The sequence below is a fragment of the Leptodactylus fuscus genome, chromosome 6, assembly GCF_031893055.1.
Source record: "Leptodactylus fuscus isolate aLepFus1 chromosome 6, aLepFus1.hap2, whole genome shotgun sequence".
Lineage (NCBI taxonomy): Eukaryota > Metazoa > Chordata > Amphibia > Anura > Leptodactylidae > Leptodactylus > Leptodactylus fuscus.
In genome coordinates, this window is record NC_134270.1 from 166,556,451 (window position 1) to 166,584,390 (window position 27,940).

General features: G+C 45.0%; 1 protein-coding gene across 2 annotated transcripts in view; it reads right to left on the bottom strand.

The window, feature by feature from the left end:
• The window catches only part of GRAMD1A (GRAM domain containing 1A), a 72,541-nt gene that overhangs the window by 27,615 nt on the left and 16,986 nt on the right, over positions 1 to 27,940 (bottom strand). The window contains exons 2-7 of one of the 2 annotated variants that reach the window (XM_075277933.1): positions 6,968 to 7,229; positions 5,604 to 5,621; positions 3,521 to 3,605; positions 3,330 to 3,433; positions 2,848 to 2,943; positions 3 to 83 (exon numbers count right to left, since the gene is read on the bottom strand). In XM_075277933.1, the coding sequence (XP_075134034.1) occupies positions 3 to 83; positions 2,848 to 2,943; positions 3,330 to 3,433; positions 3,521 to 3,605; positions 5,604 to 5,621; positions 6,968 to 7,229 (646 nt within the window). Of the gene's footprint in view, positions 1 to 2; positions 84 to 2,847; positions 2,944 to 3,329; positions 3,434 to 3,520; positions 3,606 to 5,603; positions 5,625 to 6,967; positions 7,230 to 27,940 lie in introns of both variants that reach the window. The other variant, XM_075277932.1, reaches the window with a different exon arrangement.

Genomic DNA, 27,940 nt, shown 5'->3' on the forward strand with positions numbered 1-27,940 from the left:
ACCTTATCTAAGAGGGCGTTCTGCCAGAGGCGAAATATCAGCAGGAAAGAGCGGTCCCTGGCTCCGAAGGAAGTGAAGAAGTGCTACAAGGAAGGACAATAAGACGCACAATAAATACCGAATGCTATAGACGGACCAATCAACCTACACATATATAAGGACTTCTCCCAGATATAGCAGAGCCGAGTGTGCTATTTAGAAGCATGTGCTGGCCTTATCTTCCATGGGATTGCAGGTAAAGCTTCAGAAAGATCTTTAAATGACACATTCGGCTCTGCTACATCAGCAAACATAGGACTTACAGAGAACAGAAAGAAACCTCCAACCTGATGGAAAGCGGTGAAGAAAGAAAACACAGAATCTGGGAGATCGACCTGGCAAGTGACAGCTCAGGCAGAAACAGAAGACTTAATAGTGCTGATAATGTGTCCGTATCGCTACACCGGGGTAAAGTTCAACTCAATGATAAGCAAAATCAATGGTGTCCCTTTCCTGATAGTCACCGGGGATGTCCCATGTATGTACAGAATGGCGGCAAACCTCAGACCTGAAGGAGAGATGGCCGTGATACACTGACGTGTCCGTACCATCTGCTCATTCTAAAAAGAGGACTATTACTTTACATAGAGATAAGATCAGCGGATCACAGGGGGTAAATATGTCATTGAGTACTCACAACTGGTGAAGTACCTACAGTGTTGGCCAAAAGTATTGGCACCCCTGCAATTCTGTCAGATAATACTCAGTTTCTTCCAGAAAATGATTGCAATCACAAATTCTTTGGTATTATCTTCATTTAATTTGTCTTCAATGGAAAACCACAAAAAGAATTGTCAAAAAGCCAAATTGGATATAATTCCACACCAAACATAAAAAAGGGGGTGGACAAAAGTATTGGCACTGTTTGAAAACTCACGTAATGCTTCTCTAATTTGTGTAATTAACAGCACCTGTTACTTACCTGAGGAACCTAACAGGTGGTGGCAATAACTAAATCACACTTGCAGCCTGTTGAAATGGATTAAAGTTGACTCAACCTCTGTCCTGTGTCCTTGTGTGACCACATTGAGCATGGAGAAAAGAAAGAAGACCAAAGAACTGTCTGAGGACTTGAGAAGCAAAATTGTGAGGAAGCATGAGCAATCTCAAGGCTACAAGTCCATCTCCAAAGACCTGAATGTTCCTGTGTCTACCGTGCGCAGTGTCATCAAGAAGTGTAAAGCCCATGGCATTGTGGCTAACCTCCCTAGATGTGGACGGAGAAGAAAAATTGACGAGAGATTTCAACGCAAGATTGTGCGGATGGCGGATAAAGAACCTCGACTAACATCCAAACAAGTCCAAGCTGCCCTGCAGTCCGAGGGTACAACAGTGTCACCCCGTACTATCCAGTGTCAGCGTCTGAATGAGAAGGGACTGTATGGTAGGAGACCCAGGAAGACCCCATTTCTTACCCAGAGACAGAAAAAAGCCAGGCTGGAGTTTGCCAAAACTTACCTGAGAAAGCCAAAAACGTTCTGGAAGAATGTTCTCTGGTCAGATGAGACAAAAGTAGGAAAAGGCCTCAACATAGAGATTACAGGAAAAAAAGAGGCCTTCAAAGAAAGAAGACGCCCCCTACAGTCAGACATGGCGGAGGTCCCTGATGGTTTGGGGTTGCTTTGCTGCCTCTGGCACTGGACTGCTTGACCGTGTACATGGCATTATGAAGTCTGAAGACGACCAACACATTGTGCAGCATAATGTAGGGCCCAGTGTGAGAAAGCTGGGTCTCCCTCAGAGGTCAGGGGTCTTCCAGCAGGACAAGGACCCAAAACACACTTCAGGTCAGCACTAGAAAATGGTGGTGAGAGAAAGCCCTGGAGACTTGTAAAGTGGCAGCAATGAGTCCAGCCCTGAATCCCATAGAACACCTGTGGGGGAGGGGGAGAGATCTCTTGGTGGCAGTTTGGAGAAGGCCCCCTTCACATCTCAGGGGGGACCGCGAGCAGTTTGCCAAAGAAGAATGGTCTAAGATTCCAGCAGAGCCTTGTAAGAAACTCATTGCTGGTTAGCGGAAGCGGTTGTGCGCAGTTATTGTGTCTAAAGGTTGTGCGACCAAGTATTAGGCTGAGGGCGCCAATACTTCTGTCCGGACCAGTTTTGGAGTTTTGTGTAAAATGATCAATGATGTGACTTTTTTTTTCATTCTCTTTTGTGTTTTTTTCATTGCAAGCAAAATAAATGAAGATATTAACAAAGAGTTTGTGCTAGTAATCATTATCTGGAAGAACACGAGTATTATCTGACAGAATTGCAGGGGGGGCCAATACTTTTGGCCAACACTGTAAGACCACCAGAGCTGCGCTCACTATTCTGCTGGTACAGTCACTGTGTACATACATTACATTACTTATCCTGTATTATACTCCAGAGCTGCGCTCACTATTCTGCTGGTACAGTCACTGTGTACATACATTACATTACTTATCCTGTACTGATCCTGAGTTATATTCTGTATTATACTCCAGAGCTGCGCTCACTATTCTGCTGGTGCAGTCACTGTGTACATACATTACATTACTTATCCTGTACTGATCCTGAGTTATATTCTGTATTATACTCCAGAGCTGCGCTCACTATTCTGCTGGTACAGTCACTGTGTACATACATTACATTACTTATCCTGTACTGATCCTGAGTTACATCCTGTATTATACTCCAGAGCTGCACTCACTATTGTGCTGGTACAGTCACTGTGTACATACATGACATTACTTAGGAGGTTTCAGTTCTGTGCTGACATGTTTGTGTTATATAACAGTAACCAGGAGATACTACACTGCCAGCAGGGGGCGTATTTCTCACCTTCTCACTTTCAGTGCAGACTTGGATGGCATTAGGGATCACTTTTGCAGTCTTCTCCTTCTTAATACACCGGATGTCTTTTAGCTGGATAGTAATCTAAGAAAAAATAAAAAATCATGACCGTCCTGCCATTGGCGCTGACATAGTTAACCCTTACATGTTGTGACCCCAGCACATTACACATTAGTATTTCTCAGGCATGCATTACTCTAGTTTCCCCACCGGGGGAGCTGTACCACTACAGTATATAGTGTATTCTCTCCCCATTGCCGTCTCTCTCTATAGATTCCTGGTAAAACCTTTTCTAGGAATCGTCCGCGTGGTCTTGAGTCGGTAATGACCCCGAGACGCTTCCTCCAGTCTATAAATATCCTTCTCTTTGATACCTTGGACTCTGACTAGAGACCTCGGGCTCAGTCTTATGAGTTAGACCTTGGAATTTCCTCCATCATTCCTTGCTATATCCCCTCTGCATCACTCACGGTGGTCTCCCAGCGGAATATGTTGCTGTGGAAGCAGATCCAGTTCTCCGATAAGTAGAGTCTTCCCTGAAGGAGGATATCTCTCTGTAGAGCGCAGGAGTAATCTGATGGGGCGAGACGAGAGGGGGCGACAGTCAGAGATTGGGGGGTGTATGACAGGGCCACACCGTCACCGCAGACACCCAACTCACCCACAATAAGCCGTTCGGAATCAGGCAATTTCTTGAAGATCTTGCGGAAGTCTTCATTGCGTTGCTTATAATTGGGGCTCAGCATCTGCAAGAAACACAAAAATCACAAACTTTAGAAGTGGGGCGAGAGTCGGCCTATGGCGAATGAGGCCCTACAAACATGCAGTCTTCTGTAGGATCTGGAAAGCTGGGTGATGCGCAATATGGCACCTGACAACGTGGATCACCCAGCTTTCCAAAAGAACATTAACCTGCTTATGTGCCCCAATAAGGACAGGTCATAGTATAGTCACAGCGCACACGTTCCCTGACTGAAGATACCACGTATACATGACTTGGTTTGTATATACAGGTGCCTATATCTGTGCTCATGTGTATATATTTGTATATTCATGTGTGTTTATGCATATTTTATTCATATATATTACTAGCATATGCCCACGACTTCGTCTGCAAGGTGGTTTTGGCACTGAGCCGCTTATATTTAGCCAATTGCTGTTGTGGATGATCCACCTGCTCCTGCGTCTCGGCTCTGCTACATTGCAGCATATGTGCAGCATACTCAGTTGTATGTACATCTCTGCATATGGAGAGCGAGTGTACTCAGCTGTGCTACAGCGCTGCCTATACTCTGCTACATCTGGCCATTTGTATTAGAGGGGTGTTCTTATGTCAGTGTCTGAGCAGCTTCTGTGTCACAAAGGGTTGAATGGATGTTGCTGAAATGTGCCAAAGTTCGATCAGCCTGCTCCCGCGTCTCGGCTCTGCTACATCGATGCATATGCATAGGATACCTAGCTGTATGCATATGTTTGCATATGGAGAGCCTATAGAGGTGTGCTACAGCACTGCCTAAACTCTGCTACATCGGGCAATTGTGATTACAGGGGTTTTGTTATGTGACTGTGTGAGCAGCTTCTGTGTTACAAAGGGCTGAACGGATGTTGGTGAAATGTGCCAAAGTTCTCCCCCCTCCCTCATCAGAGGCACCACAACACATTCCTCGTCGTATTCACAAACTCTACACCTGATATACTCCTCTTGCCCACACACATCCTGCATGCTCTGTAATCTCCTGATCTTCTATGAGACTCCATCTACTTCATCTTTCACACTGTCCATCTTCATCCTATATAGCTCTGCCCACAAAATAGTGTGTAGCTCCACCCACCACCTAGCATGATCCTATCCTAGAAAGGCTGAAGGACCTGTGATGATGTCATCACAGGTCCTTTAGTGTTGTGTGAACCTAAACTCCTTCACTGCGGTCGTGTAGAGATGTCATTTACCGGATAAAAAATAGCCTATGTTTTAATTGGGGTTCCTAGCTATGTATGTGGCAAATTTCATGCAAATCTGTTCAGCCGTTTTTGCGTGATTGAGGAACAAACATCTAAACCCACAAACATACAAACTTTCACATTTTATTATTAGTAGGAAGGATAGGATTTATATCATATTTATGTCTATTGATATGTGTATTTATGTATCTAGTACTTCTATGTATCATTGTGTAGAATGTATTATTATGTATATCTTATTTATATGCACTCACATGTATTATGTACATTGTATTTATTGTATTTATTGTAATACTTACCATATTTTTCGGACTATAAGACGCACTTTTTTTCCCCAAAATTTCGGAGGAAAATGAGGGTGCGTCTTATAGTCTGAATGTGGGTGGAGTGGGTTTGCAGCATGGCCGCGCTACTTCCACCGCTGGTTTTCTTCAGCGGCAGTAGCGCGGCAATCTGCAGGCCCCGGCAGCTAAGACAGTCCCCGGAATCTGCTGTAATAGACCGGCAGATGCCGGGGAGTGTCTTAGCTGCCGGGGCCTGCAGATTGCCGCGCTACTGCCACCGCTGGTTTTCTTCAGCGGCAGGAGCGTGACAATACTGGGTGCGTCTTATAGTCCGAAAAATACGGTATGTTTATATAATAATATATATTCATATAACCTATATTATCTTGGTTTACATGTGTGTCCTGAGCCTCAACCTGTATATAGCACTGTATGAGAATAAACATGGTGGACACGACACTAAGTATATAGGAGGAATAGGGAATTGCAGATACTTACACTGTAGAAACTCTGGATCTTCTAGAAGAGAAAAGAAAACATGCAGTCACTAGAGAGCAACGTACAGGGTCATACAGACATGGGCTTCAGAAAGATGGAGGATAAAACTGACGTAATAGAGGAAAGGCTGAGCACCAAATATCAGTGGTCAGCTATATGGTCAGAGTGTGAAGGTGCAGGGGGCCAACCATGTAATGTGCGGGGGGGGGGGGGGGCAACCATGTAATGTGCATGGGGGCCAACTATGTAATGTGCAGGGGGGCAACCATGTAATGTGCAGGGGGGGCCAACTATGTAATGTTCAGGGGGGGTCAACCATGTAATGTGCAGGGGGGGCCAACTATGTAATGTGCAGGGGGGGCAACCATGTAATGTGCAGGGGGGGCAACCATGTAATGTGCATGGGGGCCAACTATGTAATGTTCAGGGGGGGCAACCATGTAATGTGCAGGGGGGGCCAACTATGTAATGTTCAGGGGGGTCAACCATGTAATGTGTAGGGGGTGGCAATCGTGTAATGTACAGGGGGGCCAATCATGTACTGTGCAGGGGGGGCCAACCATGTAAGGTGCAGGGGGGGCCAACCGTGTAATATGGAGGGGGGCAACCATGTAATGTGTAGGGGGGCCAATCATGTACTGTGCAGGGGGGGCCAACCATGTAAGGTGCAGGGGGGCCAACCGTGTAATATGGAGGGGGGCAACGATGTAATGTGGAGGGGGGGCAACCATGTAAGGTGCAGGGGGCCAACCATGTAAGGTGCAGGGGGGCCAACCATGTAAGGTGCAGGGGGGCCAACCATATAAGGTGCATGGGGGCCAACCATATAAGGTGCATGGGGGCCAACCATGTAAGGTGCATGGGGCCAGCCATGTAATGTGCAGGGGGGGCAACCGTGTAAGGTGCATGGGGGCTAACCATGTAAGGTGCATGGGGGCTAACCATGTAAGGTGCATGGGGCGGGGGAGCAACCATGTAATGTGGAGGGGGGGGCCAACCATGTAAGTGCACTTACAGGAGACTCCGTCGGAGAAAATGCAAGAAATCGGAGAGAAAAGTCCTGTACGGATGGCTGACTCTTCTCTCTGCCGCTTTCAGTATGAATCAGCAGACACCCGGCGGACCCCATTATAGTCTCTGACATTTGGGTCCCCGATGGACCAGAGGGACAACAGCCCAGCACAGATGTGAACCTATCCTCACATGTATCTGTAGTTGTGTCCTCTAATCTGTAACTCATTGCTATTGATATCCCTGAATTGTTATTATCAGCCCCAATATCTCACCTGTGCAGGTGAATACAATCTATCGCTCCCTGTTATCAGCCACATTGTGAGCGCACCCTGGTCTGGAGAACTTCTCACCTTGCTGTTCCATATAGACGCCCGCCCGCTGAGCTGAGGTGGGAGAGGAGTCCCTGGCTGGGAGTTGGGCAGCTGGGCATTGTTCTGGATGGAGGTGGGCAGCGCCCCCGGAGGCGGCGACGTGGGGGTCCCAGCATTCGACGTCCTCTCAAACAAATTCTCCGACCCTTTCTCCACCATACTTTCTGGTTCGTTACCGGTCAGACGTTTCCGCGTGGCGGGGGAGTTACTGGGAGTGCTGCGTGGGGTGATGCTACCAGAGCTGGGGGAAGACAAAGAAAGGGAAAGGTAAGGAAAAAACACTATAAAAACTCAAATACAGCATGCGGTATACTCCAGTCACATCCAAAGCTGCACTCACACTACTGATTGTCATTAGAGAAAGACTATGCTATACGGTTGTGTGATGTAATGAACCAAATACATTACATTTTGACCATGAGCACATCTGCAGCTCTGGGTGTGAGTGGAGTATAAGATATACTTTAGAAAAATCCCATTTTTTGCGGCCGATATGATGGTCGCTGCTTCACCTCCTCCATAGTCCTCTCCCCATCTTAACCTGGTCTGGTCTGGGAACACAAACAGAAGAGACTCGGCCCCCAGGTTATAGGAGTCAATGTCATCTGCATATCTAAGGGGGGAGGGGGATTTGCTCAGCCTATTTACAGCTGGGTTCTAAGTGGATGATGAGAGTATTCATCCCCCTGGGTGAGGGGCTGAGCTGTGGAGGGTCCGCAGGGGGTCTTACAACTGTGTTTGTACAGAGCAGTGGTCATGGGGACGGTCTATTACAGTATAAAGGGTTCTCTTCCTCCCCTGGGGGTGTAGATATACCTGGTGTATAGGTAAAGGTTGTAATCTGAGCCCCGGCACATGAGGGGTCCAAAGAACCTTCTGTTACATATAAACCCGGGATTATATCTGGCACATGCGACGTGAGGAGGGGGAACATTCTGCAGAACTTACACTGAGCCCCAAAAACTTCAAGTAAATTCTTTGTCCTACTCTTAGGGTAAATAACGTGTGGCTTATTTTGGCACCGGAAAAAAAAAAGTTTCCTAATTTTTTTGGAGCTTTTTTTTTTGTAAAAACGGCTTTAAAAAAAAAGCCAGGCTGTTTTCCCCTCCTGTAAAGTGAATGGGTTGAAAAAACTGGGTCGCTTATTTTTGCAAAAAAACGCACGGAAAAAAACAGTCTTCAGACAGTTTTCGCCTTCACTTCTATTGGTTTCTTCAGGCGGAAAACGCCTGAAGAAAGGTCATGTCGCTTCTTTTTCTCTGCTAGCAGTCTACATAGACTAACATTGTATGGAGGAGGATTATCACGTGGATTCCGTCGTCAAAATCCTCCTCCATGTCCCTGTGTGAACTAGCCCTAAGTAGTTACTGACACCATCCATGTGGGGGCGAAGTCTCACACTACTCACTACATTCTTCTTTTGTTTCCTGTAGAGGTGACATCCTCAACCAAGTCAGTTACGAGGCGCTGGCCTCTCCCTCTTTTGCCCCAGTGTTGCAGGCCATCCCCCATTCTTACCCCCATATTGCGGGGCACCCCCTTTCTTGTACCCATATTGCAGGGTATCCCTTCCTCTCTTGACCACATGCTGCAGACCATACCCCTCTCCCGTCTCTTATGCCCATGTTGCAGGGCATCCCCCTCTCCCACCTCTTACCCCCATGTTGTAGGCCACCCCCCTCTTCCTCTTACCCCCATGTTGTAGGCCATCCCCCTCTTCCTCTTACCCCCATGTTGCAGGGCATCCCTCCCTCTCTTAGCCCAAGTTGCAGGGCATCTCCTACTCTTACCCCCATGTTGCAGGATATGCCTCCCTCTCTTTCCTCCAAGTTGCAGGCCATCCCCCTTTCTTACATCCATGTTGCAGGGCATCCCTCCCTCTCTTGACCACATGCTGCAGACCATACCCCTATCCCATCCCTTATCCCCATGTTGCAGGACATCACTCCCTCTTTCGACCCATGTTGCAGGGCATCCCTCCCTCTTTCGCCCCATGTTGCAGGGCATCCCTCCTTATCTGACCCCCAGCTTTTTTCTCCCCCATAGTGTAACACTTTCCCATCCTTTCCCCTCATGTGGCCATGAATTCTGCGATGTCTCTCTATAGTCACACATGTACCCCCTCTCATTCCCACACACTCCAGCACGTTGCAGCTGCTGTCTCCCCTCCATGTTTTTGTGCACTGCACTGTCTTCCCTTTTGTGGTGTATTCTATCCTCCCTCCATGCTGTGGCGCCCTCTATCCCCCTCACATTGTGGCACACTAAGCCCTCGCGCTTGCCCAGTCTGCCCTGCCATCTTTCCGCCCCATGTTATGGTGCACTGTAAACCCGCACATACTGCAGTGCACTCTGCCCTTTGCTGCAGCAGACACGTCCCCCTCACCCCCATGTTGTGGGGTTATCTACCCCCTCCCCACTTACATTCTGCGTCTTTGCAGCAGGTCACATTTGGTGCATTGCCTGCTGGGAGCTACTGACAGCCATTACTACCCGCGGCCTCCTTCTGCTCAGACACACCATGATTACATATCACAACAGAAAAGCTTGGAGGGTTTGCAGTCCCATCTATTGAGCGCTGTGTACACAGACCCCCCCTCAGGTACAATGGCCGCCTGTTTACAGCCAGCTTGTCATGCCAACTTCAAAAACAATCGGCACATTAAAGCTGGGTGCGGGTGCCAACAGCGGCCCTGCTAGCGGGGAATGTTTTGTTTATAACAAAGGACTGTCATAGGGTGAAGAGAAGGAAGGAAACGACGCCAACATCACACAACAAACAGGAACACTTCATCCTCTGCTCCCCGGCTGTCGAGCCTTTAAAGGGGAACTACACTGATATCATGGCAGAGGCCATCAAGGGTGGGAGTCGGTGTGAAGGGGCTCAGGCCAAGTCCACCAGGTCTATGAGTTGGGGTGGTAAACAAAAATCGGAAGACCTTTCGCCTCCCAGCTCATAGCAGGTCAGGTGGAGGTCCCCTTTAAGAGGGTCCGAAATCCGATTCTAGACAGTACAAGAACACTCCCTAAACCCCAATCTTATTACTTTACCAATATGGCGGTCACTACATTGGGTAGGCCCCGGGATTCTTTCACCAATGATAAGGTGCTGCGACTGTGACTTGTAATTGCAAAAAGCGTCCACTGTTGGCGCTCTTGTCATTGCACTGTGACTCCATTCACTTACATAGGAGGAGTCGCGGGGTGATCTTTGGTCACACAACATTTGCCCCGTTAGTTTCATTGTTATCACGTACGAGACAGGAACAGAAATGGAAGCAAAAGCTTACACTCTAGTTTTACCGTCCTAAAATCCAATATTGGCCAGAACTATTGGCCAACAGATCGGGCGTGCTGGATAATTTTTTTGGCTGACTATAATAGGTGGAGGCCCAGAAGAGGTGACAAAAATCAAAACAATTATACTCCACCTTCCCTCGGCTTTTTTTGGGCCTCCTCAAAGGGTCCGGAGCACTCTCTCTGTCTCCTCGGCAATGTCAAGAGCTCGGAGGTCAATTACAGGCCTCAGCGGTGACATGGGCCCGTCAAGCATCATGACATTCAGCGCGCCCATGTGACCGCAGTGAGCCTATCACAGGTGACTCAGGGCGCGTGACATCACCTGGCGGCCCAAAAGTGGTAACGGAAGGCGAGTGTGAATTCTTTATTCGCCTCCCCTGGCAACTGCATGACGGTTATCTAAATCAGTCAACGCAGAAGCCATCAACATAAAGTAATGTACTGAGCCAAGGAGCCGACAACGAAGACTCGCTGCGGTAGAAAGATCAAAGAGTAAGATCAATAAGACGTCATCCTCGTGAAAGGAACAGAGACGAGACCCAGACTTCTGGAAGAAGGAGTAGGCCCCAGAAAATCTCAGCGTTTCGAGCCACAGACTCTGCTGCTGAATCGGGTGCAGGGCGCTTATATTTTCTACGTCCTGCTGCGATCTGTGGGGAGTGATAATAGGGCCGAACCTGACGCAGATTTTGGGTTGGAATCTGCTGAATAATTAGTGGCATATTTTGCCGTATCAACGGGACCATAGGCTGACATTCGTGACCCATACATTCACTTATAGTGGGGTAGGCTCGATTCGCACGGAATTTTTTTTAAAGGTGGATTTTTGAGACAGAATCCGCCCCCCACTTGTCCCATTTTAGTCAATGGCAGTCAGTAGCCAGAGGTAAAAAAAAAAAAAAAAAAGGATTTTGGACGTACCCCCATAATTCATTCTGTTTGGGGTTAGGGCGGCTTTCAGGTCAAACAAGTTCGGATAGAAACGGAAGTGAAATTTTTATACTCTAGAGTTTCTTCAGACCCCAGGGTAAAATAAGTGGAGACCCAGGAGAGGTACCGAGGATCATGACATCATCATGACATCACCAGGAGAACGGCAGATACACCTCTGTGTTTACATACCCTTATGCCGAGTTCACACAGGGTTTTTTGGTCCAGATTTTGATGCAGAATCTGGCTCCAAAAAACGCCTCCCGTTGACTTCAGTGGGAGCCGTTCACTTCTTTTTTCCGCTAGCGTTTTTTATCCGCTCACAGAAAAAAGAAGCGAGCTGACCTATCTTGCCGCGGATTCCGTGGCGGTATCCGCCGCAGAGTGACACTCCCTCCCAACTAGGCCCATTCATTTGGGGCTAATCCGGAGCATATCCAGTCGCAGCTAGTCATTTTTTAGAATGGATTATGAAGCGGCCTCCGCGTTAAAATCCGGTCAAAAAAACCAAGTGTGAACTTACACTGAAGGCTCATTCACACAGAGGTTTTTGGCAGCGGATTTTGACGTGGAATCCACCTAGCTAGTAGTAGAAAAAGAAGCCAGATGAATCTTCTTGCCACGGATTTCGCCGCTGAATCAGCCGAAGCGTCCGCGGCACGAGGTCTTCTCCAAATTAGGTCCATTCATTCGGGCCTAATCTGGAGCAGAATGCTTCGCGTAATGTTCACAATGAGTTGCGACACAATGGGGCAAGTTTAATAAACCTGACGTATAGTACAATAGTCTTAGTAAGCCATAAGGACATACAATATAGTATAGCAAGGATCGGCCAAGGAGCTGCCAGAGGGGGAAGAGGGGCCTACTGGTATACAGACTAAGAAATTAATATACAGTCATACAATACACAACACCAGTGCTGAACCAAAGAGCTGACAGTTAAAGAGGGGTATACAGACTACAAAATCTACGATAGATAGATAGATAGATAGATAGATAGATAGATAGATAGATAGGAGATACATAGCTAGATAGATAGATAGATAGATAGATAGATAGATAGATAGATAGATAGGAGATACATAGATAGATAGATAGATAGATAGATAGGAGATACATAGATAGATAGATAGATAGATAGATAGATAGATAGATAAATAGGAGATAGATAGATAGATAGATAGATAGATAGGAGATACATAGATAGATAGATAGATAGATAGATAAATAGGAGATACATAGATAGATAGATAGATAGATAGATAGATAGATAAATAGGAGATAGATAGATAGATAGATAGATAGATAGATAGATAGATAGGAGATAGATAGATAGATAGATAGATAGATAGATAGATAGGAGATAGATAGATAGATAGATAAATAGGAGATAGATAGATAGATAGATAGATAGATAGATAGATAGATAGGAGATAGATAGATAGATAGATAGATAGATAGATAGATAGGAGATAGATAGATAGATAAATAGGAGATAGGTAGATAGATAGATAGATAGATAGATAGATAGGAGATAGATAGATAGATAGATAGATAGATAGATAGATAGATAGATAGGAGATAGATAGATAGATAAATAGGAGATAGATAGATAGATAGGAGATAGATAGATAGATAGATAGATAGATAGATAGATAGATAGATAGGAGATAGATAGATAGATAAATAGGAGATAGGTAGATAGATAGATAGATAGATAGATAGATAGATAGATAAATAGGAGATAGGTAGATAGATAGATAGATAGATAGATAGATAGATAGATAGACAGACAGTGCTCGGCCAAAGAGCTGACAACCAAGGCTGGATATACAGTCTAAAAGCACATGTACTATATACAGAGAGTGTACATATGCAATACACAACAGTGCTCGGCCAAGGAGCTGACTACCAAATAGGGGTATACAGACTCTATACTATATACACAGAGCATGCAGACATACAATATAGACCAATTCTCGGGCAAGGAGCTGACAATCTATCGGATTTATACAGACTGAAGTAACCCTACAATATATACAGAGAATGCAGATCTACCATATACAGCACCAGTGATGACAATCTATCCTTATGACAATGTTATACCTACATCGTGTACTGCGCCACAGAATAGGTTGGTATCAAAGGGAAATAAATAATTTTTGCTCAAAAAAAAGTGAAACTTACTAAATGCTACTTGTGCGGCGTCGGCCTGGCCGCGTCCCTAAGGAGGCCGCTCTCCTTCAGATGCTAGGAGCTATTATCCCTGCCTGGAAGAGCGGAGCAGGTGTCCGGAGCAGCTGGAGGCCCCCCTCTCCCCTCCTCTACACAGCTTTCTCTGCACCCAGACAGATGCTCCAAGTGAAGAGGGTGACAGATGTCAGCAGGGCGCCCCCAGTGGTCAGAGCACAGCGGTGCACTAAGGTGCTGGCCTGGTAACCAACATAGCCATGAGATAGGTCAGAACATACAAGGATCACACTTATCACAGCTGAAGATTTGTTACTATTTGTGCACCTAGCATTCATGTTACAGGTAAAACTGCACCAAAAACAGCATCGAAACTGCACTGTGTGAATGCGTCCTAATACTTATTTGGCTCACGGCACATTTTTGGTGTATGGCACTTCCTTGTTGCAATGATGCAAGTGCAAATTTTCATTTTCTGCAAATATGGACAGAGCGGGGAGACCGGAACGGGGACCCCAAACCCCAATATATCTATTATAAGCTGCATAAGAACTGTACGCCGGCTCCTGACCTCCATTCTGGACATGCCCCTGATTATTAAGACGCCGGGACGATTGATCATTTAGACGCACCACTTGGTGCCCCTATAAGACTGGTCAGTCTTAATAAATTCCCCCAAAATCTATAGAATCACTGCAGAGCTTCTCATCCTACAATCCCGAGCTGCGGGATTTCTGTTCTGTTTACAGCTCAGGCCGCAGATCTGTCCCTATACGTCACCCTGAGCGGAAATCCAAGGCATCCCATCTAGCGTGAGTGTATACATGTATACAAGAGAGACAAATAGCACCCCTCCCCCCTTCTCATTGTGTCTGTGCAGGGAACAGCTGAGGCAACACATTCTGCTCCACCTGTCACACCAGAGCGGGGGCATCACTGCTAAGGTCGGGGTTCACCCTGCTCATCTATGGGGCAATTGTGCGCTCGATAATCGCAGAGTTGGGAATGGACTGGACAGGTGCAGAGAGCTTAGGCAGACTGGTTTGCTATTCAGGAGTCTGGGAAAGCTGGGTGACCACCTTACAAGTAATATTAGGTATTATTTGGAGGGGGAACCCTATATAGTAAGTGGTTAGTGGAGCACAAATAACAATCCATTTCCTATTACAGCTGAATATTGCCAAATATCCCCTCGCCATCAGGGTCACATGACAGCCCCCTCCTCCATCTTCCTATCTCTTATCTCCCCTCTTATTCCTTCCCCTCCTGTATTGTACACCGCCATGGCTACATTAGGAAAGGCTGGAAATTTCTCTTTTCCGGAACGGTGCCAGGGCTTACTCTTGTGCGTTGGGCTGAGCAGGAGCATAACGTGAAGCATTGTGGGCCGCCATCTATGGCTAATAATAATAATAATAATAATAATACATTTTATTTATATAGCGCCAACATATTCCGCAGCACTGTACAATTTATAGGGTTCAGATACAGACATACATAACAAAGAACGTCATTTCACACAATGGGACTGAGGGCCCTGCTCAAAAGAGCTTACAATCTATGAGGTAGAGGGGGTGACACAGGAGGTAGCAGGGGCGGCATTGCTTATACAGTGTTCAGACAATTTTGTGCATTAGGAATTGTGATAGGCTTGTCTGAAAAGATGCGTCTTTAGTTTGCGTTTGAAACTGTAGAAGTTGGGAGTTAATCTTATTGTCCGGAGTAGAGCATTCCAGAGAAGTGGTGCAGCTCGGGAGAAGTCTTGTATACGAGCGTGGGAGGTTCTGATAATAGAGGATGTAAGTGTTAGGTCATTGAGTGAGCGGAGAACACGGGTTGGGCGGTAGACAGAGATGAGGGAAGAAATGTAGGGAGGTGCGGCATTATGGAGAGCCTTGTGGATGAGGGTGATAACTTTATATTTTATTCTATAATGAATAGGCAGCCAATGTAGTGACCGGCACAGACCAGAGGCATCGCTGTAGCGTCTAGCCTGATAGATGAGCCTGGCCGCTGCATTCAGAATAGATTGTAGAGGAGAGAGTTTAGTGAGGGGAAGACCGATTAGTAAGGAGTTACAGTAGTCAAGGCGAGAATGAATCAGAGAGACAATAAGTGTCTTTAGTGTATCTCTGGTAAGGAAAGGGCGTATTCTGGAGATGTTTTTGAGGTGGAGGTGACTTGAACGTGCGAGTGATTCAATATGAGGGGTGAAGGAAAGGTCTGCGTCAAATATGACCCCAAGGCAGTGGGCATGCTGCCTAGGAGTTATAGTAAGGCCTGAGACTGCAATGGATATATCAGGGACAGATCTGTTAGATGGTGGAAACAGTAGTAGTTCAGTCTTAGAGAGATTTAGTTTCAGATAGAGCGAGGACATGATATTAGAGACAGCAGAGAGACAGTCACTGGTGTTCTGTATGAGTGCAGGGGTGATGTCACGGGAAGATGTGTATAATTGGGTGTCATCAGCATAAAGATGGTACCTGAAGCCAAATCTGGCGATGGTTTGTCCAATGGGGGCTGTGTAGAGAGAAAAGAGCAGGGGGCCTAGGACTGAGCCCTGAGGAACCCCAACAGCAAGGGAAAGAGGGGAGGAAACAGAGCCCGCGAATGATACACTGAAAGTGCAGTCTGAGAGATAAGAGGAGAACCAGGAGAGCGCAGTGTCATTGAGGCCGACAGAGCGGAGCATAGTGAGGAGAAGTTGATGGTCAACAGTGTCAAAAGCTGCAGAGAGGTCCAGAAGAATAAGAAGAGAGAAGTCACCATGCTGTTAAGGTTTGCTTTGCAGATGCACTAGGCTACTCTACATGGTGACGTCATCAATCCTCCTAGGCAATTGGTGATGTCATCAGTCCTCCTAGGAAGCTGGTGATGTCATCAGTCCTCCTAGGAAGCTGGTGATGTCATCAGTCCTCCTAGACAGCTGGTGACGTCATCAATCCTCCTAGGCAATTGGTGATGTCATCAGTCCTCCTAGGAAGCTGGTGATGTCATCAGTCCTCCTAGGCAGCTGGTGATGTCATCAGTCCACCTAGGAAGCTGGTGATGTCATCAGTCCTCCTAGGCAGCCGGTGATGTCATCAGTCCTCCTAGGAAGCTGGTGATGTCATCAGTCCTCCTAGGCAGCTGGTGATGTCATCAGTCCTCCTAGGCAGCTGGTGATGTCATCAGTCCTCCTAGACAGCTGGTGATGTCATCAGTCCTCTTAGGCAGCCGGTGATGTCATCAGTCCTCCTAGGCAGCTGGTGATGTCATCAGTCCTCCTAGGCAGCCGGTGATGTCATCAGTCCTCCTAGGCAGCTGGTGATGTCATCAGTCCTCCTAGGCAGCTGGTGAGGTCATCAGTCCTCCTAGGCAGCTGGTGAGGTCATCAGTCCTCCTAGGCAGCTGGTGATGTCATCAGTCCTCCTAGGCAGCTGGTGAGGTCATCAGTCCTCCTAGGCAGCTGGTGATGTCATCAGTCCTCCTAGGCAGCTGGTGATGTCATCAGTCCTCCTAGGCAGCTGGTGAGGTCATCAGTCCTCCTAGGCAGCTGGTGAGGTCATCAGTCCTCCTAGGCAGCTGGTGATGTCATCAGTCCTCCTAGGCAGCTGGTGAGGTCATCAGTCCTCCTAGGCAGCTGTGATGTCATCAGTCCTCCGAGGCAGCAGGGTAGGTTGGCAAGCTACATCTATAGGACATGCCCTTGACTGTATCTGGGCATTGTATACAAGCACTATAATGCCAGCGTCGACTCGTAACCCAGTGTCTGGCCCACCAAAGTACCAGAGGACCCTCGGGGGGCCCAAGCTCTATAGTGGGCACTGATAAATCATGGCTCTATGTATGTGACTCTAGGACCTCCATTACCCAGAGTGGCCCTCTACTCTATAAGGATTTCACATTGGGCCTTGGCTAGTGGCCCATAGGAGATCCCTAAATTCCTTTTGTATTTCATTGTCCCCGTCTAGACCCCACAGCCCCATAAATAGGAGCCCGGGCGGTGGGACGCGGCAGGAAACAGGCGGCTCCCGGAGCTTCGCTTCATATTTGTTTTAAGAAACTTACATTGAATTAAACAAATACAGAATCAGTCCGGGCTGGATGGGAAATCTGCGTCTCCGGGGAGGTCGGGGCGACCTTCAGAAAACACATCCACCCAAAAAAAGTGTAAAAATAGAAGAAAAAAAACATGAAATAAACAAACGTAACGCACACAGAGTCCAATATTACTTAAAATTCACTGGGGCTCGGTTGGCAGCCATGACGTCATGGTGAGAGGTTGGCAGGAATGGAAAAGCACAGCTATTTTCTTCCACAAACAGTGCCACGTGTGCCTACAGGTTGTGTGTGGTATTGCAGCTCAGCTCCATTGAAGTGAATCAGACTGACCTACAATACCATATACAACCTGCAGACAGGTGTGGCGCTGTTTGTGGATGTGTATTGGGGATATCACTTTGTACCAGTTTTACCTGGAGTGTTCCTTTAAGTACTAAGAGCAATAAGGATTAATTAGACAGTTAAGGAATAGTTAAGCTCCTCCCATTTGTCAAGTTCCATTCTCGTTAGACCATTCCCCTCAAGCTCCAGCCTACTTAGTTAGGCTCCTCCTTCTAATCAATCTCTAGTCTATAGTCTTAGACTTCTCTCTCCAAGCTCCACCCTTGTTAGGCTCCTCCCTCTAAACAAGCTCCACCTAGTTTAGGCTCCTCCCTCTAACCAAGCTCTACCCTACATAAGCTCCTCCTTCTAACCAAGCTCTATTGTAGTTAGGTTCCTCCTTCTAAGCTCCACCCTCTTTAGACTCCTACTTTAGTTAGGCTCCTCCTTTAGTTAGGCTCCTCCCTTAGTTAGGCTCCTCCTTTCAACCAAGATCTACCCTAGTGAAGCCCCTCCTTCTAAGCTCCACCCTAGTTAGACTCCTCCTTTAGTTAGGCTCCTCCTTTAAACCAAGATCTACCCTAGTGAAGCCCCGCCTTCTAAGCTCCACCCTAGTTAGACTCCTCCCTTAGTTAGGCCCCTCCTTTAGACTATGCTGCATCTTATTTGTCCGCATATATGTCCACATCACTCTCTATGGCAGTAATGGACCAATGTCGCACTATAAGTCCCAGCATACATGGGCCTGTACTATTAGCCCAAATTTTTGCCCAAGTCACATGATGCAGGATCGGCTACTTCTAATACACCAGTATACCTGCAGTTACACAACCGACCGCCATCAGGCTTTACATACTCATTCAGCAGTGTAAACACTCCGGTGAGTAAATATACGGTATCTCCTCAAATATTTACTCAACTACATACATAGGAAGTCATATTTACCGTGGTGGGGGTGGCGGTGAGTGTACAGAACAGATTGGGTAGAAGAACTGCTTATAACCGCCATAGGACTCCTCCAAGTCCCATATGGAGTCCTGTACTTCAGACCAAGAGTTGGAAAATAGGAGCAACCTGGGGCCCATAGTCATACCACCATACTGTGCAACGTATAACCGTACCATACAGCATGCACATAATACTACCCTATAGCGCCTACATAAGGAAATTGCATACTGTAGTTTCTTATTCATACCACTATATAATGTAACATGTATCCATGCCATAATAGGCTCACTTAATACCGCCATATAGTGCTCAGATATGGAAATTATTTTAAGTAACACCACCACATAATGCAATATTTAACCATACCATATTGTACCAGCATAATACCGCCATATAGTGCTTACTCGTAGAAATTACTTGGTATATTGTAGTTCCTATAAGTTACTGTACCATACAGTACCCACTTGATACCGTCATATAGTGCTTACTTGTACAAATTACTTGGTATACTGTATTTCCTATGAGTATTTGTACTACACAGTACCCACTTGATACCGTCATATAGTGCTGACATAAGTTACTAAGTATACTGTAGTTTCTAACACATATCACCATACAATGATACATGTAACAGTACTATACAATGTCCACATAATACCGCTATATAGTGCCTACATAATTAAATTACTTGGTATATTGTAGCTTCTAATTGATACCATCATACAGTGCTATATGGAATAGTATCATACAGTGGCCACATAATATCGCCATATAGTACCTCCATAAATAAAGTACTTGGTATACTGTAGCTTCTAGTTGTTACTATGAAATCATGTTACATGTAATAGTATCATACAGCGCCCATATAATACCGCCATATAGTACCTCCATAATTAAAGTACTTGGTATATTGTAGCTTCTAATTAATACCATGATACAGTGCTACATGGAATAGAATCATACAGTGGCCACATAATACCGCCATATAGTACCTCCATAAATAAAGTACTTGGTATACTGTAGCTTCTAGTTGTTACTATGAAATCATGTTACATGTAATAGTATCATACAGCGCCCATATAATACCGCCATATAGTACCTCCATAATTAAAGTACTTGGTATATTGTAGCTTCTAATTAATACCATGATACAGTGCTACATGGAATAGTATCATACAGTGGCCACATAATACCGCCATATAGTACCTCCATAAATAAAGTACTTGGTATACTGTAGCTTCTAATTAATACCATGATACAGTGCTACATGGAATAGTATCATACAGTGGCCACATAATACCGCCATATAGTACCTCCATAAATAAAGTACTTGGTATACTGTAGCTTCTAGTTGTTACTATGAAATCACGTTACATGTAATAGTATCATACAGCGCCCATATAATACCGCCATATAGTACCTCCATAATTAAAGTACTTGGTATATTGTAGCTTCTAATTAATACCATGATACAGTGCTACATGGAATAGAATCATACAGCACCCATATAATACCGCCATATAGTACCTCCATAAATAAAGTACTTGGTATACTGTAGCTTCCAGTTGTTACTATGAAATAATGGTACATGTAATAGTATCACACAGCGCCCACATAATACCGCCATATAGTGCCCAAATAATACTGGCACATAAAAAGAGACTCAAAATACACCTCTAGCTCTCCACGTACGAGTTGCCTCCATGCCCCAAAGACAATAAAATCTTTCCGCCCACGGCCATCCGACTACAGGCCATACACAAATCCTGTAGACATGACATTTAAATTATGCACGGAATTAATTTCGGCACTAAATAAACCCGTATAACACAGGATTATTAGTTGGTGCCAGTTATTATTTCCATGTAAGTCACAAGCCCTTGTCTCGGAGATGGCTGTGCTGTATACGCCTGGAGGTGACACATGTCGTCCCGATGTACGACCGCGCTCACTCTCACATTTTATTAAGACTTCATTCTTCACTCCTTGTTTCAGACGTTGAGATGTCTGCCAACTTGGCGTCAAATCTGCCCTGCCTGAAGTAATAACCGTCCACACAGCGCTGTCTACTTTATAAACATACAGTTCCTCCACGTCTTACTTGTTCTGCCTGTGTAGGTGTCAGTCTTTACTGCAGCTCTGGCATTTTATTCATGTACTAGCTGTGGGAAGACAGCTAGAAAATAAGCAATATAACCAGTCAGTAATTCTGTATCTGTCATCGTGATGGATGGGGATCCTGGAATAGCTCGCAGGAAGTTCCTATAAATGCACGAATTTGAAAACATGCTGCGTCAATCCCCCGACTCCGATCTCTGCAGCCCCCTCCCCTCTCCCTCCAAGATGTTGTCAGTGCCCTCCATCTAAAATATCACTTCCGCACACACACGACAACCCTCGCTATAAATACCATCCTAGGGTCTGCCTCCAATCTCAGTGCTATATAACAGTACACAGTACATAAAATACTGCCCTATAGTGCTTACATAAGTGCCAAACTAGCAAAACAGCGTTGTAGCAATGAAATAATGCTTCCATATAGTTTATAAATTAGTGGACAAATAATACTCCCATATAGTGCCAGCATAATAAACACATAATAGTGCCAAACAACTTGCTAGGGTATGTAATTCTCCCATATAGCGCTGGTATAATGAAACGCATAACAATGCCAAACAGTGCGATATAACTTTTAATTTATACCGTTATACAGTGCAACTTAAGGGTGCATTCACACTGAGTAAACGCTAGCTTATTCTGTAGAGTAAAATTCCACTTGTAAATTTTGCTATCCCATTGACTTCAATGACATTTTACAGGCGTATTTTTACAGGCGTATTTTTTACAGGCGTATTTTTTACAGGCGTATTTTTACACTTGTAAAAAAATATCATTGAAGTCAATGGGATAGCAAAATTTACAAGTGTAATTTTACTCTACAAAATAAGCTAGCGTTTACTCAGTGTGAATGCACCCTAACACTGTCATATAATGTTTACATACCTGAGAACGGAACGGTTCCAAACAACTTGGTAAGGTGTATCATTTAATCCACCATACAGTGTAACATAGTAGTACCGCAATCCACCTACATACTAGTGCCATATCATGTTAGAGAACTGAACACATAGCAACTTGTTATAGTTTATAAATAATATAAAATAGTATCATTCAGCATCGACATAATACTCCCATATAGTGCTAAGGATGATTGAACCCATAGCAGTGCCAAGCAATGCGGTATAGTTTATTAAATACCACAATACAATACAACATACCAGTGCCATATAGTACCTACATAATAGCGCCATATAATGTTACCTAACCGTTCCTAGCAACATGGTATGGATTATGTAATACCCACATATATAATACCGCACTATACTCGGCACATCTCAGAGACACGTGACATAACATTTCCACATGTTCGTTATTTTTCTGTGTTCCCCTTTTTTCCTCCAGACATTTGGATGTTTTTAATATAATTGATGGTCAATAAAGATGGATTATGTTTGTGTTCTTTTTATCTGTGGGTATCCTGTTACTTAATTAGGGCTGGAGCCGTATAATATTGCCATATAATGCTTAGATAATTGAGCACATGACATAACAGTGTACTTCCTAACTGATTGTACCGTACAGGGCTCACATAATACTGACATATAATGCTTACATAACTGAGCACATAACAGTATACTTCCTAAGTGATACTACCATACAATGCCCACATAATACTGCCATATAGTACTTATATAACTGAGCACATAACAGTATACTTCCTAAGTGATACTACCATACAATGCCCACATAATACTGCCATATAGTACTTACATAACTCAGCACATAACAGTATACTTCCTAAGTGATACGACCATACAGGCCCACATAATACTGCCATACAGAGCTTACATAACTGAGCACATAACAGTATACTTCCTAAGTGATACTACCATACAATGCCCACATAATACTGCCATACAGAGCTTACATAACTGAGCACATAACAGTATACTTCCTAAGTGATACTACCATACAATGCCCACATAATACTGCCATATAGTACTTACATAACTCAGCACATAACAGTATACTTCCTAAGTGATACGACCATACAATGCCCACATAATACTGCCATATAGTACTTACATAACTCAGCACATAACAGTATATTTCCTAACTGATAAGACCATACAATGCCCACATAATACTGCCATATAGTGCTTACATAACTGAGCACATAATAGTATAGTTCCTATTTGATTCTATCATACAGAGCCCATAGAATTCTTACATAGTAAATGCACTGTTATGACTTCATCTAGTAGATACTACCATGCAGTGCCCCATAATACTCATATATAGTGCTTACATAATTGAACACATAACAGTATAGTTCCTAATAATACCGTATGTTGTCCATATAATACTGCCATATAGTACTTACATAACAGTATAGTTCCTAACAGATACTTCTATATAGTACCCGCATAATACTGCCACATTGTACTTACATAACAGTATAGTTCCTAATAGAAACTACCATATAGTACCCACATAATACTGCCATATAGTGCTTACATAACAGTATAGTTCCGAAAAGAAACTACCATATAGTACCCACATAATACTGCCATATAGTGCTTACATAACAGTATAGTTCCTAACAGATACTACTATAAAGCACTACTACTAAAGTAGTCACATAGTACTGCAATATAGTGCTTGCATAACTGAGCACATAACAGTATAGTTCCTAACTTATACTACCATATGGTGCCCACATAATACTGTCATAAAGTGCTTACATAACAGTATAGTTCCTAATAGATACTACCATATGGTGTCCACATAATACTGCCATATAATGTTTACACAATTGAGCACATAATGGTATAATTCCTAACAGAAACGACCATAGAGTGCCCACAGAATACTGCTATATAGTGCTTACATAACAGTATAGTTCCTAATAGATACTACCATATGGTGTCCATAAAATACTGCCATATAGTGCTTACACAATTGAGCACATAATGGTATAACTCCTAACAGAAACGACCATCCAGCACCCACATAATACTACCGTATACTGCCTACATAATAGTATAGTTCCTAATAGATACTACCATATAGTACACACATAATACTACCATATAGTGCTCACACATAACACTGCCCAGTACTTTGACACTGTTTCTATTTTCTACTCTATGAAGAGACGTGACCTGTTCTATCCTTGGAGAAGACTTTCCATACTTCCCCTCCATCCTGACGGATACTATACCGTAGCGACAAACCGCCCCTAATGCCAGTAACTGGATACACCGCGCACAGGGCCGTATACAATGAGGAGGAAACAGACACTCATAAACTATACATGACACCCTGAATTTATCGCTATATACCATATACACCCCTCTTCACTAGGTAATTCTGGGTCTGCGACCTTACTCTCCTGAAATACTCTGTGCTGCTTTTATGAGTCACAAAGTCTTGTACGACAACTATTCATATCTCTGCTCCCTTTAATTAGGGTGGAGTTCCCCTTTAAGAAGACCCTTGATAATTAACCAGATCACTGCTGGCCATTAATATCACCACAGGAAGACTATCATCCCTTGGCAGCAGAGATACGGTATTCCCAACAGTGGGGGAGGGGGCGGTAGACTGTCAGTGACAATAAGACAGCGCCGTGTGGATTCAGTACCTGGGAGACAGGGGGCCTATTGTCTGGGCCTGGCGGGTAATACCTGACTGCACCGACTCAAGTGTCGCTTATTAAATCCGAGTCACCTGCACCGATACATTGTAGCAAACCCTCACCATAGGAGAATTAGAGCTGCGGATTCGCGAGCGCGGTTCTTATATATTAATAGGGGAAGAAAAAAGCATCAAGGAACACGCAGAAAAACCGCAACACTTTTGCAACATTTTTTGCTGCAGCATCCCCCAATGCTGCAACAAAAAATGTTGCAAAAGCGTCAGGTACTTGACCATTGGTAACAACGACCCGGCCTAAGACTGGAATCACACATGCAGTTTTTTGATGCAGTTTTTGAGCCAAAGCTAGAGGCTTCTCCTAAGTAAGTGAAGGCGTACCCCTCCTTTATAGTTCTCATTCCTAAAAACCGCATGTGTAAGTCCAGCCTTAGGCCCCAAGTAGCGAGTCGTGGCTATAAAACGTTGCAACAACACTATTTATTTTTCCTGCAGTATTTTTTATTGAGGTTTTTTTTTTTGCCGTTTTCTCTGTTTTATGCATTTAATATAAAAGAAAAAAGTTTGGGATTCCGCAGCTAAAATTGACAAGTTGAAATTTTCAAAAATACACATAGGAATAGCCTTAAGAAAGGTTATTTGTCTCCTACCTTTAGATGTCTTCTCCGCGCCTCCGTTTGGTATATAATCCGGTTTTTGTCGGTATGCAAATGAGTTCTCTTGCAGCACTGGGGGCGGTCCCATGCGCTCAAACAGCACTGGGGGCGTCCCCAATGCTGTGAGAGAACTCTCCAGTGCTGCCTCCATCTTCAGGTGCTGGTGGTCAAAGTTCTAGGCCTCGAGCAGAGCCGACTGCGCATGCCCACAGGCCACAAGAAAATGGCCACTTACAATACCGTGTAAGCTGCCATTTTCTTGTGGCCGGCGGGCATGCGCAGTTGGCTTTGCCCTAGGTCTAGAAGTTTGAAGCCAGCACCAGAAGAAGAAGCGTGAAGAGGCCGTTTCCTGAAGAAGATAAAAGTGGCGCTGGAGACTTCTCTTGCAGCATTGGGGACGCCCCCGGTGCTGTTTCAGTGCTGAGGACCGCCCCCAGTGCTGCGAGAGAACTCATTTGCATACAGACGAAAACCCGGATTATATACCAAACGGCGGCGCGGAGAAGACATCTAAAGGTAGGAGACGAATAACCTTTCTTAAGGCTATTCCTACGTGCTAGTCAGAAAAAATGATAGGATCCCTTTAAGGCTGAGGCCCCACGTTGCGGAAACGCAGCTTTTTTTGTTGCAGATTTTGCTGCAGTTTTTTGAGCCAAAGCCAGGAGAGTATTGAGCAGAAGGGAGAAGTATAAGACCTTCCTATATATTCCCCGTTCCTTTAGTGGCCATTCTTGGCTTTGACTCAAAAAAAGCAACAAAATCCGCAACAAAAAAAACCTACGTTTCCGCAACATGGGGCCTCTACCTAAAAGTATTTTTTGATGCAGTTTTTTGGAGCCAAGTCAGTACAAGAGAGAGAAGATTGATCAGTCAGTCCTTAATACTTTTCGTCTCTCTGGATTCGTTCCTTGCTTTGACATCAAAACATCAATGTGAATGTAAAGCTAGGTTCACAAGGAGGAATCCACCACGGATTTGGGGACGGATTCCACCTCTGAATCCATGGCATATTCTGCCCCGTTTTGGCTTTTAGGGCCGGATCAATCCCGACCCCCGATGCGACTTTTCGATGCTAGACAACGATCACACAAAAAAATTGCATCTAAAACTGCTCCAAAAACTGCATGTGTGAAAGGCCAGACCAGTTTACGGGAAAAGTCAAGGTTTCGTTTGCCGTCACCGATTTTCCGCTGCGGTGGCTGAAAACATTTTTGAGTCAGCCTGCTCGGTATTCCTTGGTTTCACACAATATCTGCTTTTTTCCGGCAGAGTCATCCCAGCCGACCGGCAAAACAGGAGACACAACTGGCAGCGAGAGGAGAAAGGGAGAGGCGGGCGAAACGGAGCCAAAAACTGAGGAAAGGCAAAGGATTGTGCTGGGGAAATAGGGCAGAGAAGAGCTGATGGGTCAAGGCCAAGGGGGTATTGAGGAGGAGGATGACTGCCGGGTCTGAGGCATCATCAATAGCCAAATGAACAGAGGGCGCCGCGGCCCGGCCCTGACACCATCTCCTGCCTGAGGCTCAATGGCTTCCTGGGAAAATCAATCAAAGCAGAATTGTCCCCGCAGCATACTAATCATGTGAACAGCGGCCAACGCTGACAGGCGGCCACCTGAAACAATGCGATACTCGCCGCCATCTAGTCATGTCACCAGCTATTAATACAACGTAACCACGTAAGGTTCAAGGGCAGATCCTGACCTATATGAGATTTAAAGAACAGCTATAGGTCTTAAAGGGAGTGTGTCACTAGTCCGTAGCATATCAATCCAACCCACCAGATGGAGAGATTAGGGGTTCCTGAATCCAACGCTGTTTTCCCCTTGTGAATAGGATCCTCCATTGTCGAGATATCGCCATTTTTGTGAAATGTTTGGAGTAATGGCGCCGCCCTTGTTGTCATTTGTATACCGACATCAATGGTGATATCTCGGCAATGGAGAGTCCGATTCACAAGGGGAAAACACTGTTTGATCCAGGTGACCCTAACCTATCTATCTGCAGGGCTGGGGTCATAGGCTGGACCCTGGTGACAGACTCCCATTAAAGGGATTATGTAAATTTATGTAAATGATGACGTAATGAAAAGTTCTGCACCTTTCTAATAGACTTCATATATTCATTGTGGGCAGTTGTCACCTTCAAAGAACCCCACCGCTATATCTTCAGTGAGGTGAGACCTGTGTCAGAGAGGGCAGAAGGTCAAGGAGTTAGTATTTTATTCAGTGGGTGGTAAATCAAGGGTAAAAAGTGTATGGGGAAGTGATGTCATCGCTGCTGTGACATCATCATACGGAAATAACATTTCTACATGTACCCAAAGGAGGAACTATATTTTACTCCCATTTTGTTCTTGTTCCACGTGCCCTTGTGTCACCAAACCACAAGAAGCGACTATCTTAGTTACATTGCCCTGTAAAATGCTACTCAGGGGCGGGCCATTACTTGCTCCTCCCCCGCAGAGCCAAGAGGGGTCACGTGACACATTTCCTTGCAGGCCTAGTTCCTAAAAATAGAGATAGCCCTTTTATCTCTGGAGCCAGGGCACTTTGGAGAGAAAACTAATTTGTAGGTGCCCATACGGGTTCTGCATTCATCTTTCCAGACTCTGAGACTGTGTCAGTATTCAGTGCAGTTCTGGCATTCTATTCCTGAACCAAGGAGCCCAGGAATTCCTCCTTATAAGGGAATTTCTTAAGCATGTGGAATATAAAGAATAAGCAGAGCATGCTGGGAGTTGTAGTTACACAGCAGGGGAGCCCAGGGTTAGATATACAGTATATATATATCTCCAGTGTTGCGGAGTATACATTGTATTCGGGTTGCTGAGCGGCTGTGCA